Below are 17,833 nucleotides of genomic sequence, written 5' to 3'. Positions count from 1 at the left end.
AGATTCTTTGTCGTGATGTCATGCAGTCATAATCATAAACTACTTGAATCGGTGACCAATCTGTGAAGAGTGTGTATATGTTTCCCACAGAGACAAATTCTGCTGTTAGCTACAGCTTGTTACCTGGTCCTGGATATGAGCTCTTTACAATAAACTCCCACACTGGTCAGATCAGCACCTCCACTCGGCTTGACAGAGAGGTCCAGTCCAGTTTTACTCTCAGAGGTGAGATCTGCTCTCTGCCTGCATCCTCCCTCCCTCTTATCCCTATATGTACTACTACAGCTTACTCATCTCTCCAGTAAACAAGCATAAAAATCATGCACAGACCACCATTTATGCCCTTTAGCATGCATGGTTTGAATGGTGCAGTTTTTTTTATATTTTCATTATTTATTATTTCTTTTCATGCTTAAATGATACAGTAACCAATACATTTTATGCTGTATTAATATTGTTCGTATAATTGTAATTGGTTGGAATAGTGCTATAAACATGGGAAATTAATTAATGGAGAATGAAATACATTTTAGTTCATGTTTGTTTCAGGAAAATAAATGTTTAGTTTCAGTTAACTATAACCCTTTCAAGCCGATTTGTTTTTCTTTGTTTCAGGACATATTGTCAGTGTTTTCAAAAGGTTGTAATTGTCTGTTAATTACAAAATCTTAAAATAATATGGTCACCCTCCTCATGTGCTTTTGGCTGCTTTACAGTTCAGGCAGAGGACAGTGGGAGTCCATCTCTGTCCAGCACTGCAACAGTCCTGTGCTCTGTCCTGGATGATAATGACAACACTCCAGAATTTTCTCAGCCTGACTTGCACATAGTTATCCCAGAGAACTTGCCACCAGGAGTCATTCACATCCTCCAGGCCTCAGATATTGATAATGGACTAAATGGAACGATTCAGTACTCCATAAAAGGTAAGCAATTTAATTTGGCCCTATAATTTAACACATATATGTATTTGTGTTTGAAAATAATTATTCAATTAAAAAAGAAATTTCATCATAATGGTTTGTTGAACCATTTCTAAAGCCTGCTTGATATATTATGATTTTAGAGTCAAAATTTGTATTTGCTACTTAATGTGTAAATAACTTGTACATTTATAAAACACACTGAAAAGTTTAAGGTTGGTAAGATTTTTTTTAATGTTTTTAAAAGAATTCGCTTTTGCTTATCAAGGCTGCATTTTTATATACATATTAAAAAAACAGTAAAAACTACTGAAGAGGATGAGGGTCAAGCAATATTAAAAAAATAAAACCATTTCAAGATTAAAGTTCTCTCCCACACCACACCACACCGTGACAGAGAGAATTTCACAGTGAAGTAGCATGTGATGCGATTGACTAGGGTTCAAAACAGTCTTCAGCCAAACTCGCTTTTCATAATTTTTCTCATCGCATATCACATTAGAAAAGTGGAACTACTTTTTTCTCATAATTTAATGACTTTATTCTCAACATTTTATCTCAACCTTTTTTTCTTGTAATTTAATGACTTTATTCTCGACATTTTATCTCTACTTTTTTTCTTGAAAAGCCATATCTCGAACCATACTGACTTTATTCTTCAAATTTTATGAGTTCAATCTTAACAATTTATTTTGCCATTTTCTTAAAATTTAAAGAGTTTACTCTCGTATTATAATTACATTAATCTAGAGATGGTTAATATTTAAATAGTTGTGAAATATTATTAAAATAACTAATGTAGTGTAATAACTAATATTCTAATTTAATATATTTTCTAATTTAATATATTCCTGTAATGGCAATGCTGAATTTTCAGCAGCCATTACTCCAGTGTCTTCAGTATCACACGATCCATTAGAAATCATTCTAATGTGCTAGTCTGGAGCTTCAGAAACATTTATTTTTATTATCAGTGTTGAAAAGAGTTGGGGTGCCCTATATATTTTTTATGAAAACTGTATTTTCAGGATTGTTTGATACATTTTATTCCTGCTTAATAAAAGTGTTCATTTCTGTAAAAAACATTTCTGATCCAAACTGTTGAAAAGTAGTGTATATATGTATATATATGAAAATGTATACTTAAAGAAAATCTATCCTAATGTGAGGATCAGTGCTGTAAGGTCCACGCAACTTGCCCCAAGGAAGGTATCCAATAGTGGCTGAAGGTCTCTTGCGTGTTCTGTCTTCCACGCACAACATTATTTAATTCAAGTTAAACTCTAATCTGACTCGAATTTAGGTTGAAAAGCAAATTGGTTGTTTGTTTTACTAATTATTATTATTCTGACTGACATTTGATTATTCTGTTTAACTCTTTACTTTATATTTACTTGTTCATTAGGAATCTATGTCACTCAGAGTGCCTCACGTCAGCTGTTTTACATGGGCTTTGAGGTTATGACTAAATCTATTTAGCAGGTCGCCCATGCTTACCATTCTTTAAATAGTAGTTCTGTTTAGCCCCCTACAGTTACCCATGTACAACTTAGTTAAAACTCAAACAATAATCAGCGGTTATGCTAGTAACCTACTTGTCTAGCACCCGATAGATACATAACTACATACAACTTGAACAAAACTCAAACAATATTCAGTGGTTATGCTAGTAACCTACTCTTCACACCCGATAGATGCATAACTATGAGCTCCATCTAACCCGAGATCTAGTATGCACTTAACCCTTTTTTTCTTGTAATTTAATGACTTTATTCTCGACATTTTATCTCTACTTTTTTCTTGAAATTTAACAAGCCATATCTCGAACCATACTGACTTTATTCTTCAAATTTTATGAGTTCAATCTTAACAATTTATTTTGCCATTTTCTTAAAATTTAAAGAGTTTACTCTCGTATTATAATTACATTAATCTAGAGATGGTTAATATTTAAATAGTTGTGAAATATTATTAAAATAACTAATATAGTGTAATAACTAATATTCTAATTTAATATATTTTCTAATTTAATATATTCCTGTAATGGCAATGCTGAATTTTCTGGACGCTGATTTGCGGAAACATACACCTTCACTTAATCTACTTGAGAAAATAATTTCAGAGTAAGTCAGAATAAAATCAAATGAAACAATGTATTATCAATCAGTTAAATATGTATTATGCCAATTACACAACCAATTCAAAGGTATCAAATCAATAAAAAACATCAAATTCTCACAGATGAATCTGAGAGTAAGATGCATACCTGACTTTTAGAAAAATGCATAGTATGAAGTGTGTGGACACCCTTCATCCAATGGGCTCATTCTGGCTGCAGAATCACCCTGATCATCTTGAAAACAGTTCCTTAAGGACTCAGACCAAGACAAACATCCCCCAAGATGGTGAAAGGAAGTAATAATTGGAATTTGCATTGATCATGTAGCGTAATCACCTCTTGAGTCAAAAGGCATTTTGCATGAAACACAATGGGAAATGGCACACCCTCTACAGTGAGCAAAATATATTTGAACTCTTAGGATCTATATTACCTTTTTTAAGTCTACTTCTTGCAAAATTGAGACCATTGTACCAGTCAACCTGAGACAATACAAATGACACTAAACATCATTGTAAATATCTCTTGCATTCATGTGGAACATTATATTTGTACTGTTGACCATTCTGGGTGAGCTGGATGATGGAAAGGAGGGTTGAGGGGAAGAATAGGGATGAGGAGGAACCAGTGAATATGTGAGAGATGTTTTCCTGCATTTTCTCTCTGTGAGATGTACAGTAAAAACAGATGTCTGTATGTTAATGCAATGTGTGTGTATTGTCCGTCTCAGAAGATCAAAGTGTCTACTTACAGTGCTTATGTCTCTTTTTCGGCTACTAGAAGATAAAGAGTGTTTCAGCATTGATGCTGTTACTGGAGCAATCAGCACCACGAGAATCCTGGACAGAGAGGAGCGATCCAACTACTCACTCGTCATCACTGCAGCTGACCATGGGCATCCACCTCTGAGCTCTACTGCACTGCTGCACATCACCCTCTCAGATGAAAATGATAACAGCCCCTCATTCACTCGGAAAAGCTATCATTCCAGCATTAGCGAGGGGTTCCCTGCAGGTTCAGAGATCCTACATCTGATGGCATGGGATCCCGACGAGGGGCCCAACGGTGTAGTGACCTTCTCCTTGGTGGAGGAAAATTCTGGAAACTTTTATGTTGATGGCTCTACTGGTGTGATAAGGCTCACAAAGCCATTGGACCGTGAAACTCGTTCCCAGCATGTTTTCCGTGCTGTAGCTTCTGACGGCTGCAGCCAGGGCCCACGCAGCTCAGTCGCTACAGTTACAATACAAGTGGAAGATATTAACGACAATCCACCGGCATGCGACAAGTCCATACGGGTGTCAGTTTCTTCCATAACCACACGCCCCAGTCAACCCATTATAACGGTTACAGCCCAGGATCCAGACCAAGGAGACAATGGGACAGTAGTTTTTAGTTTAGCAGATGAAGATGAGATGTTTTGGGTTGATGAGTCTGGAGCTGTGAGGTTGAAAGCCCCCCTGAGTGATGAGGTGTATGGGACAAAGCTGCTCCGAATACGGGCTGCGGATCTAGGTAGACCTTCTCTCAGCTCTAGCTGCCTTGTGCTCATTCAGCTTAATGGTGAAGAGCCACCGTTACAGTTTACTGAAGAACTCTATGAAGTCACGATGCCAGAGAACAGCAAGACAGGTATTCTTTGAGCAATATTTTAGTTCACAAATCTGAAATATATTTTCTTACCTTCGAGAGGTTCCTCTTTACATTTCACAATTGATTTACCTAGTTGTCAAATTAGAGGTCCGTATTTTGTGAGGTCAGATATTGTGGATATTAGACTGACTGTTTTTGTGTTTACCACTTCTTATTATAAGGTTCTTGGGTGGCAAATGTTGTAGCTCATGATCAGACAGCAGATGAAGGAATGATCAAGTACAGTATTTTTAGTGGCAATGAAAATGAAGCCTTCACTATTAACCCAATTACAGGTGAGAACCATCATATTTCAAAAGTGTAAAAAAAAAAAAAAAAAGTATTCTCTTATATATATATATATATATATATATATATATATATTAAAAAATAAAAATAAAAAATATATATATATATTTTTATAAGAGAAGACTAATATAATTATATAAATAAAACCACCATAATTATGCATATAATATGCCCACATAGGCTCCTGTCAAAAAAAGTATTCAACGATAATAATTGTTAATAATGTAATGTATTTAAAATCCATTATTTTTATTATTATTTAGCAATTGTATTTATAGAAATAATACATTTTTAATATTATTAGTGCTATTGCAATGATGATGATATATAAATACATTTTATGAATAATAATAAGGAATAAGAATAAGAATGGCAGTTTATTTATTTATTTATTTATTAAATCTTTTATTTTGGCCATTTTGTTGACAATAGAATAATAATTACAAAAAAAATAAAATAAATACAAATAAAGAAAATAACTCGGGGATCCTTCATTTTTAGTCATTTTTATAACAAATATTTTTGGTATTGAGAAAGTAAATATAACAAACAGTTGTTGTATAAGAATAAACAGTATAATGCTTTGTAGTATAAAATGTTTTGTAGTAGGAAGTTAGTGATCCAGGGGCATTGTCAATCTTTTTATTTTTTTGTAAATTTCCCCTTGACAGGTGATATCACAGTTAGGGAGCAGAGACTGATGGACTTTGAGGTACAGCATAAAAATCACCTAGTGGTTTTGGCTGAAAATGGACACCAAACATCCTATGCCAGGGTGGCTATCACTCTACTGGATGTCAATGACAATGCTCCAGTGTTCAAGCAAAGCTACTATAGAACAGCTGTATGGGAGGGACAAATTCATAACACCTATGTCATGCAGGTAATAATCTTGCGCTGTTGTTTCACAATGCCATGATTGTTATGGTAATTGTTTTTTATGGAATGGAATTATGGAATAATTTTTTCTATGCAACTGATACACACAATAGCACAAAGAGACTTTATATAACTTCAAAATCAAATAAGTGGCTACTGTGAATAAAAATTAAATCTGTATGATCATAAGTTAAACGAAAATGATTTTCAAGTTACATACCAGACTTTAATTTTTTAGGTGTTAGCGACAGATTCTGACAGTGGTGTAAATGGGCAGATCAGCTACTTCATTGTGGATGGGAATCACAATAATGCATTTGTGATCGATTCTGTTCGTGGGATTCTTGCCACCAATGCTGTCTTGGACAGAGAAATTGTTTCATCCTACAAGTATGACACACCTTCTTGGCTTCTTCTTCACTTAATTTTAGATCGAAATGGTCTATTGAAAATTGATTGACCAATCATGGATGCCCTTTAGATATCATTATTTCATTTTCTGGTTGCTCAACAGGCTAGGAAGTTCTATTTATTTATTTATTTACATATGTATTTTACAATACAGGTTAATTCTTCAGGCTGAGGACATGGGGAGTCCTCCCCTTACAGGCACCTGCACTGTCCGTGTCCAGGTTGTAGATGTGAATGACAACAGCCCTACGATTCCATCCATGGAACCAGTGACCATTGCAGAAAGTATGAAACATATCTGTTTTTTTTCTGTATTTGTTCTTGTACAAATGCCAACATTCTGAGACTTTTCTCATTTTATTAAAAAAGTTTCAATGTGTTGAAGAACAACAAACTGAAAATATGTGTTTCTTTTAATCTACACAGATCTTCCTGTTGGGTATATTGTCACACAAGTGACTGCGAATGATGTAGACCTTAGCCCTTCTGCAACATACAGATTAATAGAGAAGGATCAGACCAGTAGAAGTTTTGCAGTTGACCAGTACTCTGGAATAATTACCACAACTAAAAGTCTGGACTATGAAGATCAAGCTGTCTATACATTGAGAGTGGAAGCATCAGACTCTGTTCATCAAACTGAGGCTGAAATCTCAATCAAGGTGTTGGATGTCAATGATAACCCTCCAGTCTTCTCTCAGGAGTCATACCAGGTAAATGTATTATATCAAACTATTGTAAGGGGCCTTGATTACTTTGTCAATGTTTATTTTTCAATAATGAACAACTGGCTATTCATTACCTCCTTATGCATATTAGTATTGTACAGTGGCGGCTCGTGGGGTTTAAAACAGAGGAGGCACACTAACTGCCAATTACTATTATTATTATTATTTGCTTAACCATTTTAAAATTGCTTTTTGGTTGCTTTTACTCAGAAAACCTGAAGAAAACGACACAGCAAGATAATATAATTTCACTTACCTGGCCTATAACTTGAAGGAAACATCCATCCCTTTTTAAAAGTCTGTGTTAAAAGAGCCGACTGCTGTAATGTTAGCCTATATCCGGCTAAGACGTGTTCTCCCTTTATTTTTAATTCGTATATATACCGTTTGAATGACAGCTTGGTAAATCTGTTAGCGATCCAATATTCAATATCACTACTCATGAGTTCATTATCAGTGCAGTGGGAAACATACAAACTAATATCATGTAATTTATGTCTCTATGATGATTGGTTGATATACCAGAAAGGAGCCTAGCCTCCCTTGCGTTGCAAGGTTTCTTTTCTCAACACTACTCAGAGCTGAAAGTGAACACTCAATGGTGATTGGCAAAAAAATTTTTTACCAACGGAGGCACGAGAGCTCAGCTCTCACCCAGCGTCCCCCTCCCCTTCTCTATCATTTAGCGGTTGTAATTACATCAGCAGATTTGGCACATTTGCGATGTGCAGCGCTTTCCAACTTTAGTAACATGTTATGGTATTACAGCTGTGAAAAAAAAAAAAAAAAAAAAAACACACATTCTGAGACATGAAAAAAATTAAATTGTGAACTTTATTATCATTAAATCGTCCTCCTCCCATTTTCACCTCAAAATTTTGGGGAAGCTGTCCCTCCCCTGCCTCCGCCGACAAGCCACCACTAGAATTTTAGGATAATATCATGCACTGTCTATGCTTTTCTTACTTGACCATATTTTGCTACACACATCCAGATTGTGTTGCCGGAGCAGACATCAGCAAACTCATATGTTGTGTCCGTATCAGCAACTGATAAAGACTCTGGCCAAAATGGAAGAATTTCTTACAGGCTCCTTTCTTCCCCGGCAAGAGGATTCTACATTGATCCTGACAATGGTAATATTCTAAAAAAATTATTCGCTCACAAACTACAGCAATACAAGAAATTTTAACTCACTAGATGACAGAAATGGTAGTATAATGAAAGTATTTTGGATATAAAGAATAAAACAATGCTTTGTGTAAAATAAGAATTAATGTGAATTTTTTACTGCCTACAGGTTCAGTGTTTACCAACAAACCTCTGAGCTATGTTGCAAATGGAAACATGTTACGGTTACTGGTGGAGGCACGTGACAGCGGTGACCCAAACCTATTTAGTGTCACTTCTGTGGACATAGAGGTGGTGGACTTTAATGATAATGCCCCATTCTTCACGCAGAACTCATACAAGGTGAATGTTCCTGAGGATGTATCTGTTGGAAGTACTCTCCTCACTCTCTTCGCAGAGGACAAGGACTACTCAAATAAAAACACCCATTTGGAGTATGCAATCGTAGGTGGAAATGACGAGAGGCGGTTCAGCCTTGAAATTGTTAGCATTCCAGGTAAAGCCCAAAGCCGAACTGTTGGCCAAATAGTGCTCTGTGATAATCTGAACCGGGAGGCCACAGACACTTATTTATTGACTGTGACTGTAACAGACAGGGGAAGCCCTCCCCTTAACAGCTCGACTTTGGTATCAGTCAAAGTCCTTGATATTAATGACAATGCACCTGTTTTCAGTAGTCCAGAATACCATGCACAGGTCTCTGAGAACAGCCCCTTAGGGACAGCCCTTATCTATGTCTCTGCCTATGATCCTGATCTAGGGGCAAATGGAACCGTAACGTACAACATCATCTCAGGTAACAACAGAGGCCTGATCAGAGTGGACCCTGCAACAGGTATTCTTGAAGTTAATGGTACATTGGACTATGAAGAGGATAGTAAATTTACCCTAACAATTCAAGCATCAGATGGTAACCCAAGTGACAAAAAGATATCTTTTGCCGTTGTTTACATATTGGTACTGGATGAGAATGACCATTCCCCATTCTTCATGTTCCCCTCCCAAAATTGCTCTGTGCCTGAAAACCTGCCAGCTTTTACCCATGTGTGCACAGTAAATGCTGTTGATGAAGATGCAGGAACCTTCGGACTACTTACGTATTCCATTTTAACCCCGTGTTTCGTGGATTATGACAGTAGCAACCCAGAAAAGAAAGAAGCCTTTGGTATTGATCCTCTTACTGGAGACATCCATACAAAACAGACGTTTGACTTTGAAGGAGAAAGTGATTTCTGCTTTGTGGTAGAGGCACGTGACAAAGGATATCAAGTGGCAACCTTGAGAGTACAAATCGAAATTGAAGGCATTGATGAGTTCAGCCCCATCTTCACACAGAACGTGTATCATTTCTCTCTGCCGACCAATGTCAAGGTTGGCCAAAGTATAGGCCAGCTGATGGCTATGGATCATGATGGTGGTCTGGATGGTTTGGTGGAATACTCTTTAGTCAACCCATCCCCATTTTTCAGTGTCAACAAAACAACTGGCTACCTATATATCTCAAACTCTGTGTATCCGAAAAGAAGTCCCATCTCAAATGAGACAATAGAGGACCTGACTGTTCTAGCAAGCAGCCCCAAACTAGACTCCAAGACGTCAATCTGCCATGTAGTTGTGAACATATCCAGTTTAGCAAAGGCTCTGACAAGTGTTGATCTCAGCGTCCACACTGCCAGTCTCACTGTGTCATTGATAGTGTTCCTCCTACTTTTAATAAGCTTCATTTACATTGTTCTAAGGTATAGGTTCAAAGAGAAATCCGTAAAGAAAGCAACTTCCTTATCTGCTAACCTCAACCACGAGTCTGACTCTTTAGCAACAACAAGTGAGAACCTTAACATGTGGGGAAGAATAGATATCCCAAACCCTTCAAGAAACTCAAACTCAAAAACCTCGAGTGGAAGAGGATCTACTGAGGAAGAGACTACTGAAGATCAAGAGATCAAAATGATCAACAAGTTTGCATGTTTTAAACAACTCAGCTCTGTCACAGCACAACTCTCAGACTCAGGGATCCCTGGGGACTCAGACCAACTCTCCTTCCACTCGGTATATGAAGACCCATCTTCCAGTGCCAATATAGGTATAGTCCAAATAGTGGACATGCCCAGTTCTGAAAGTCTCCATAATTTCAAGGATGAAGGAGGGGGTGAAGGAATGCTTCCTCAGGTGGTCAACATGAAGGAAGTGGAGGAAGTCATGAGAAGGTGCATGTCTATGTCTGATGACCAAGGTTTAGTTGAGGGCTCACTCACCAATCTGATTTCCTCTGAGGAACAGCTACATGGAAGCTACAGTTGGGACTATTTTCTCAACTGGCAACCACGCTTCCAATCTTTGGCCTCTGTTTTTACAGACATTGGGATGCTTCCAAATGAAGGAATGAGTGCCAGAGATTTGGAGCCAGAGTGTCAGAGCCTTTTACGCCCACCTCCTCTCATCACAGCCGTTGCCCAGCCAGGAATACGTGCTGTCCCTCCCAGAATGCCATATAGAAGATCACCACTGGTCAGAATGCCTACATACACCAAGACACACACTAGAAACACAGAGTTGACTCATTCAGCAATGACTCCTAGTTTCTCCCCCTCACTGTCAGTACTTACCGTTAGGACACCTAGTACCTCTCCAGTGGTCTCAGAAACAGGTTTGGGATGCTACACAAAAATTGCAACACTGCCAAGAGAAATCTTGGATGAAGCAGAGATTCAAGTGTAATCTTGTAATTCAAATATTGTCTTTTTTTTTTTTTTTTTTACAAATGTAAAAATCTTTACTTCTTTCATTTACAATGTGCTTTTTTGTTTTAGGGTACTATTTGAATGCTTGTGTTTTTGGGAAAAAAATATTTATTGTATGAATCAAGATGACTGTAAAGACTAATTTTATTTTTGATAAATAATGCTAATTACCAAATTTATAACTATAATACAACACACAAACATTTTATTATGTTAGCTTTGATCTTATCTTTGTTTTGTTTTTGTTTTCTGTGTGTGTTTTTTTCTTTTTCTTTTTATTTTGCTTATTTTTTTATTTATTTATTTTTTTATTTTTTTTTGCTGATTCACTTAAATTAGATGTTGTTCTCATTATCTCATTTTAATTTTGCCAAATACTTTCAGAATCCTGAATTAGGGGGACTAGGAAACAGAAAGCTATGCAGTTATCTTTCTAAGTACACTGAATGTGTGTGTGTGTGTGTGTGTGTGTGTGTGACCCTGGACCACAAAATCAGGCTTAAGTGTCAATTTTTCAAAATTGAAGACTTTTATTTCATATAATGTTTGTAAGGATTGGACAGTATTTGGCCTAGATACAACTATTTTAAAATATGTAATCTGAGGGTGCAAAAAATCGTGACGCCTAGAGGCGTGACGTGTGGGCGGAGCTAAAGAATCACGAGCGCCAGTAGGCTTTTGCTTTGATAGCGTTTGGAAGCTGTGACACAGATCCAGAGGCTGAAATTTAACAAGAGCAGCATCAGCAAAGGGGTCTCTATGTGGTATGTACTGAAACTGTATATATTTGCTTAGCGGTTTTGGAAAATGACTAAGTTCCACTTTATGTCGTCTTTTTTTTTCTTCTTTTTTTTTTTAAGCTGTACATGTGGAAAGTGCAGTTTGATGACAACATCCCATGTTGTTTACTTGATGTGCTTACGCGCTGATAGCTAAGTTAACAACACAGAGATATTTGAAGCAGTTTTACTCACCGCCTGCGGTTCCAACACACGATCGTGACCCTTTTTCGTTGGGACTGCATTATCCTTAAGAAATAAACGATGTGCAATCCGAAATGCAGGGAACAAACAAAAACACTTGCACAACTCCGTTGATGCTCTGTAAAAATTAACTCCATCCACTGGTCCCTTAATGCTGTCTCTCTTTTGGTAATCTGTGCAGGGTTGTCTTGCCCTGGCAACCAAAAACACACTTCTTTTGTGACATTTCGCGACGCTCTTGCTCTGATTAGGCTGTGCTCAGCCTCTCAGTGCTCTGCTATACGGGAGCGCGCGCTCTTCCGGCAGACGCGCCCTTAGGACCCATATAAGGAAATTCCGCTCCATCTAACGTCACACAGAGCCATACTCGAAAAAAACTTTCCGAAACTTGTGACAAACCGGAAGAGGTTTTTTTGGAACAAAAATACTCCTTCAAACGTAGAACTTAATTTTTGAAACTTTGTCCATGTTTAGCATGGGAATCCAACTCTTTAACAGTGTAAAAAACTCAGTATGCATGAAATAGCATTTCACCCCCCCTTTAATGATTTTGGTTTTGTTGTCCAGGGTCACGTCTGTGTGTGTGTGTGTGTGTGTGTGTGTGTTAAATCAAGCACTTTCTTGTACATTTTGATGTATCTAAATACCCATAAGATTACATTACATTATTACCGATGTACTGTACTAATGTATTGACCCACCCACAATTTCAGGCTTGCTGTAATGAGACAATGTCTTAAGTTATTATAATATATAATTATAATATTATAATCTCACTTCTTGCTTTTTCAGTATGTTGACATTGAACGAGTTAAAATTACAGAAAAGGCCTTATGCAAAGTATGAACCTCAACATCAAGACTCTTCAAGCTAGTGTGTCAGGCTGACCAAAATACTGTGGCCAAATATTTTGTTTATGTGTTACTTTGAATAAGTGGATCTAAGGCTTTGTTGGAACGAAGATATTTTTTCCCAATAGCTGAGTTGTTAAATGTGGCCACCTGTTTGCCAATTCAAGGTTCCAGAACCATGACAAGGGCCTCTAAAACCACAAGTGAGGTAGCAGTTATGGCTTAGCCAGTTTAACAACTCCTATAATCCAAACTCTGTAAAAGTCTATGACCACATTTCCCACAAATCCCCCCCATACTCCCACCTCTTACCATCATTTCAACTTACGTATGTGATGTACTTTGAATGCTTTACTCCAGCTTTAAGCCATCAATCTTCTCTCCTTATCAGATCTACATTAACGATAATGAATGGCTAAAAGCAAAGTAAACATGCTATCTTCAGAAGAAAAAAAGCTGTCATAATCAGTTTGGAATATTTTATGATTTTTAATCAGTGTTACTTATATTGATTTGCTTGGTTTACAGGTCCTTCTTCAATATATGTGTGTGTGTCTGTGTGTATGTTTACATTTTTATATACTGTGTTTTAGAAACTATACAGTTCATTGCAAGACATGCTTGATTTCTTATGTTCCTTTCTCCTTAAACACAACACATTTTATTAAAACTCTAAAACTAATTCACAGAGCACATCAATAAATGATTTATCAAGCCACAGTATAATGTCATCACTTTCTTGCATGTGTTGTAGCCACGGTGTTGAAAGACATCAAATAAACTTTTGTTTACATAAAAAAGGCCTGAAATCCCCCCAAAAAATCTGAAAGAAATTAAAATTTTGTCATTAATTACTTACCCCCATGTTGTTCTAAACCGTAAAAGCTTTGTTCATCTTCGGAACACATTTTAAGATATTTTGGATGAAAACCATGAAAGATATAATCAGAATAGTCCATCTGCCATCAGTGGTTCAACCATATCATTATGAAGCGACGATGTTCTCCAAAATGGTGCTACAGTGATGTGGAGAGACACAGAGGAGACTAATTGTTGAATAAAGTCATCATTTTTGTTTTCCTTCAGGTACAAAAAGCGTTCTCGTCGCTTCATAACATCACAAGGCTCCCGGTATTTATCCAAAGTATCTTAAATTGTGTTCCGAAGACGAACAAAGCTTTTACGGGTTTGGAACAACATGGGGGTTAGTAATTAATGACAATATTTTCATTTTGGAGTGGAGTATCCCTTTAAAGTTGTGTTCAAATGAAAAACTATGAATCAATGCTCTTAAACGTGTACAGATGTTCTCCAAGGTGGACAACTTGGATAATTTTCAGTCTTGGACAGACTTGGGAAACTAGTTCAAACATGCAGAAGCATCAAAACAAACCATCTGGGAATGTTTTCTTTTTCATTTTCCTGCAATCCATAACCAGCGTCATGTACTACTCTGAACTGAACCTTCTATATTTATTTTCTTGTCTTTTTAATATAAAAATATGTTATTTGTTGGAATAAGTATTATTATAAAACAAATAAATAATAAAGTAATAGATGGCCATAGGCATTGCAGTCTATAACTTAAACATGGAGAAAAATTATGCAGAGCTTGGAAAAATATCTTTGGTCATGTTTCTGAAAAAGAAAAAGAAAAAAAAGAAGTGTACTGCTTATTTAAAATAAAAAAACATTATAAAATAAAGTACAGACCAATGGTTTTAAACATTTGCTGTCCATATACATACAATCCATCCACTGAAAATTCTCATCTGTCCATTCAACCCTTCTCTGGAATACCCCTCATTTGATTTCATTTTGAGCAGAAGCCATCAAAAGTTTATTACACAAGCTTTGAGCCACTTGCCAACACTTGTTGTTAAATCCTAAATTATTAAATCATGCCATTTGTCAACAAAACTCTGGGGCCTCTAAGAGAAAGCAGCCAACATAAAAAAAAAAAAATGGAAACTACACATCTATGTTAGATTCCAGCCAGCTTAAAGTGATGCGTTAAATGCAGATAAATGACCGATAGCAGATTTTACAGCAGCCCTAGTTCTCTGTTTACTGTCTTCCAGCACTACAATACAGCCAGAGGTGTAGTGGTAAAAAAGAGGTGGGTAAACTATAAATTCTGGGTGATCACATCGTGGTCACGGTGGGCCACTGCCTACCGGTGTATGCGTATCCTGATGACATCGCTATAGGCTATCATTTGATATTACTACCAAGGGTATCACTGGTTGTTCCCTCATATAGGTCACACAATCACTATTCAATTCATACATTAATCTAAGTTCTTGTTAAAGAGAATCAAGAATGAATAATAAGGTTGAAATCTATAAAGTTTACTAAATGATAAAACAGAGAGAACATTTTTTTAAAAGAGGAATAGAGAGGGAGGCTTATTTACAGGGGTTCCAATGCAATGCACTTGTACGTAATGATTATGGATTTGGGATTATTTAAATAATAGTTGATTAATCTGTTGAATATTTTCTCAATTAATCGGTTAGTTGTTTGGTCTATATGTCAGAAAAATGTGGATCAGTGTTTCCCCAAATGCCCAGGAATGGTCCTCAAATGATCCTCTCGTTTTGTCCACAACTCAAAGATATTCAGTTTACTGTCACAGAGGAGAGAAGACACTAGAACATATTCACATTTAACAAGCTGGAATCAAATATTTTTTTTTTACTTTTGTCTTTCATATATTTGATCAATGACACAGACTGCAATGACACAGACAGCTTCATTGCAGAAGGACATCCTTTTGGTCACGTGGTTCACGTGAGATGATTGACACCTTTACAAACTAATGATATTGCACTGATATATAGATGACGCGAATCAAAAAGAGGAGAGTAATCGCTATCTCTGTTAACTGTTTTAGTTCTTCAGATCGCATAAATCAGTGTAAAATTAATAGAAATGTTATTCTGTATGATGAAATATTTTACAAACATGTCATAAAATTATTATCTCTTCAAATGTGCGCACCATTGGACTAGCCCTGGCGGATCGTGGGTATACGAAGACAAATAAACCGGAGATGAGATGCATGGCTGCTATGAGTGATGATTTCTATTCAAAATAACGAACGTTATTATTATTATTACTAATTGTCTGATATCCATTTTTGAATATTGATGGAGTCTGTTGCGTGCAGTTAATTTTGAACGAATCTTTAATATGACTCAGGACTACCGAGTTGACTCAGGGAGTGATTCGTTCATTTTGTGTTGACTGCACATGTGGATTACACAACATATGGGTTCTGAATCGTACAGAAGTTCTAAGCGGCCATCCATTATAATTTTTTTCCTTTTTGTTTTCTCGTTATAACGACTTAATTTTTCCGTTATCTCGACATAACAAAAGTCGTTTTCTCGTTATAACGATTTATTTTTCTTGTTATCTCGACATGACGAAAGTTTGTTTTCTCGTTATAACGACATGACAGTTTTACTGTTGCTATAGTAACGAACTCAACTTTGACAGGCAGTGTGTGTGTTTGTAGAAAAAAAAAACGATTACAACATTATAGAACAAAACTTAATTAGATTAGCCTATGGATTTTACATATACATCACATTTCTCATCAATATGGTTAACAAGATTAGTAATAAGGAAAAGAAGCACATCAGCCTACATCGTTAAATCCCGTCCTACTGTAGATAAACAGAACATCTCCGATTATTAACTACCTATCATGTGCCTAAAAGAAGCACAAATAAAAGATATAGGTGCAAACAGAATACAGTGATGTCAACCTTGGTTTTGATAAGCAGTTATTTTATGAAACAGAACGTGTTGGTGAAACTCATGCATCTAGCAGGAACTTAATACACAAAATATTCATATTCAAGCTTTTAACATTTATGAATTAATTAAATGTCAGTAATAAACAAGACTGCACAAATTATAGCAATCACGAGGAATGTCCGCGTACAGTAAAGTGGATAGTATACAACACCCCATCAGTTATATTCAGGTCTAGACTGCCACCTGTTGGCGCAGTTTTGTAACTTCTTAGAGAAAATTAAGTCGTTATAATGAGAAAACGAACTTTATGTCGAGATAACGAGAAAATTAAGTCGTTATAACGAGAAAACGCCCTTCGTTATGTCGAGATAATGAGAAAATTAAGTCGTTATAACGAGAAAACAAGAAGAAAAAAAATTATAATGCATGGCCGCTTACAACTTACGTAGAATCGACAGGTGAGGTCCGAGTCTTTTATTCTTCCTGTCAGTCCCATAGACACGGGAAGAGAAAAGATTACTTCATTTTGCTGAACGAGACTCAAAGATGACGTGTCACTTTGGGAACACCTCTGGTGTGACGAATGTTTGAAGCCCTTATACCATCACGCCAATTTATTGGCCAATAGCGCTTAGCACCACCCATGCGTATGTATGCTATATATGCGTGCTGAGTGCTATTTCATCAGATTTTAATTCTTTCAGGAAGCAAAACATCTGTTTCCCACCGGAAAGAGATTCTTGTGTTCTAAGCCATCTATTTATATCAGTTTACTTCTCTAAGTCGGACACAGTGAGTTTTCTGGTATGTATGGATGCATGTTACACGGACTCACGAGGAAACAGGTAGGAAGACCGCTTTTGTTGTATCCGTGATATCTGTAATATTGAAAATAAGTAAGCTGCACTCTAAGCTCGCACTCTTTCTGAGGAAGGAGAGATGTTTGTTCAACCCCCGTTGTTCTAGTTCTGCGGTTGCCGAGGCGCCACACAAGCTCGAACTTGGGGTGATGGTGATGGCGATTCAGTGAGTGAGAGAATGGAATTAATCCCCTTTTCTCTCGCTCTCTTCCCCGTAACGCGCACGCTCAACAGAAGAACACCTCGTGTGTTAGTCATATCTTATTTCCACTATGGAAGCTCGTAAACGATTCTTTTGGCTGCAGATTGGATGATGCATATACAGCAGCACCTGGTTCTTGAGCTCGCAGGCAACACAAGCTGTAGATATAAGCTATGGGTTAAGGGGCAAGCTTACTGATATAAAATCCACAGTTGCTCTACTCCCTCCCTGGATAAAGTTTTTTCTCAAATTTAAAAAATAAATAAATAAAAAATGAGAGAACCAGCTATAATGGT

At 36.7% G+C, this 17,833-nt stretch overlaps 1 protein-coding gene across 1 annotated transcript in view; it reads left to right on the top strand.

Annotated features, from left to right (window-relative positions):
- Positions 1-13,427, top strand: part of dchs2 (dachsous cadherin-related 2) — a 36,352-nt gene extending 22,925 nt beyond the window's left edge. Inside the window, exons 11-20 of the mRNA XM_052544763.1 lie at positions 91-225; positions 717-926; positions 3,823-4,674; positions 4,857-4,970; positions 5,655-5,866; positions 6,101-6,252; positions 6,428-6,558; positions 6,700-6,986; positions 7,996-8,137; positions 8,302-13,427. Of these exons, the coding sequence (XP_052400723.1) occupies positions 91-225; positions 717-926; positions 3,823-4,674; positions 4,857-4,970; positions 5,655-5,866; positions 6,101-6,252; positions 6,428-6,558; positions 6,700-6,986; positions 7,996-8,137; positions 8,302-10,850 (4,784 nt within the window). The 3' untranslated portion in view covers positions 10,851-13,427. The remainder of the gene's footprint in view (positions 1-90; positions 226-716; positions 927-3,822; positions 4,675-4,856; positions 4,971-5,654; positions 5,867-6,100; positions 6,253-6,427; positions 6,559-6,699; positions 6,987-7,995; positions 8,138-8,301) is intronic.
- The last annotated feature ends 4,406 nt before the right edge of the window (positions 13,428-17,833 follow it).

The sequence above is a fragment of the Carassius gibelio genome, chromosome B1 (genome assembly GCF_023724105.1).
Source record: "Carassius gibelio isolate Cgi1373 ecotype wild population from Czech Republic chromosome B1, carGib1.2-hapl.c, whole genome shotgun sequence".
Classification (NCBI taxonomy): Eukaryota; Metazoa; Chordata; class Actinopteri; order Cypriniformes; family Cyprinidae; genus Carassius; species Carassius gibelio.
The sequence above is the reverse complement of the archived record's forward strand: the minus strand, read 5'-3'. Positions and strand labels throughout refer to the sequence as shown.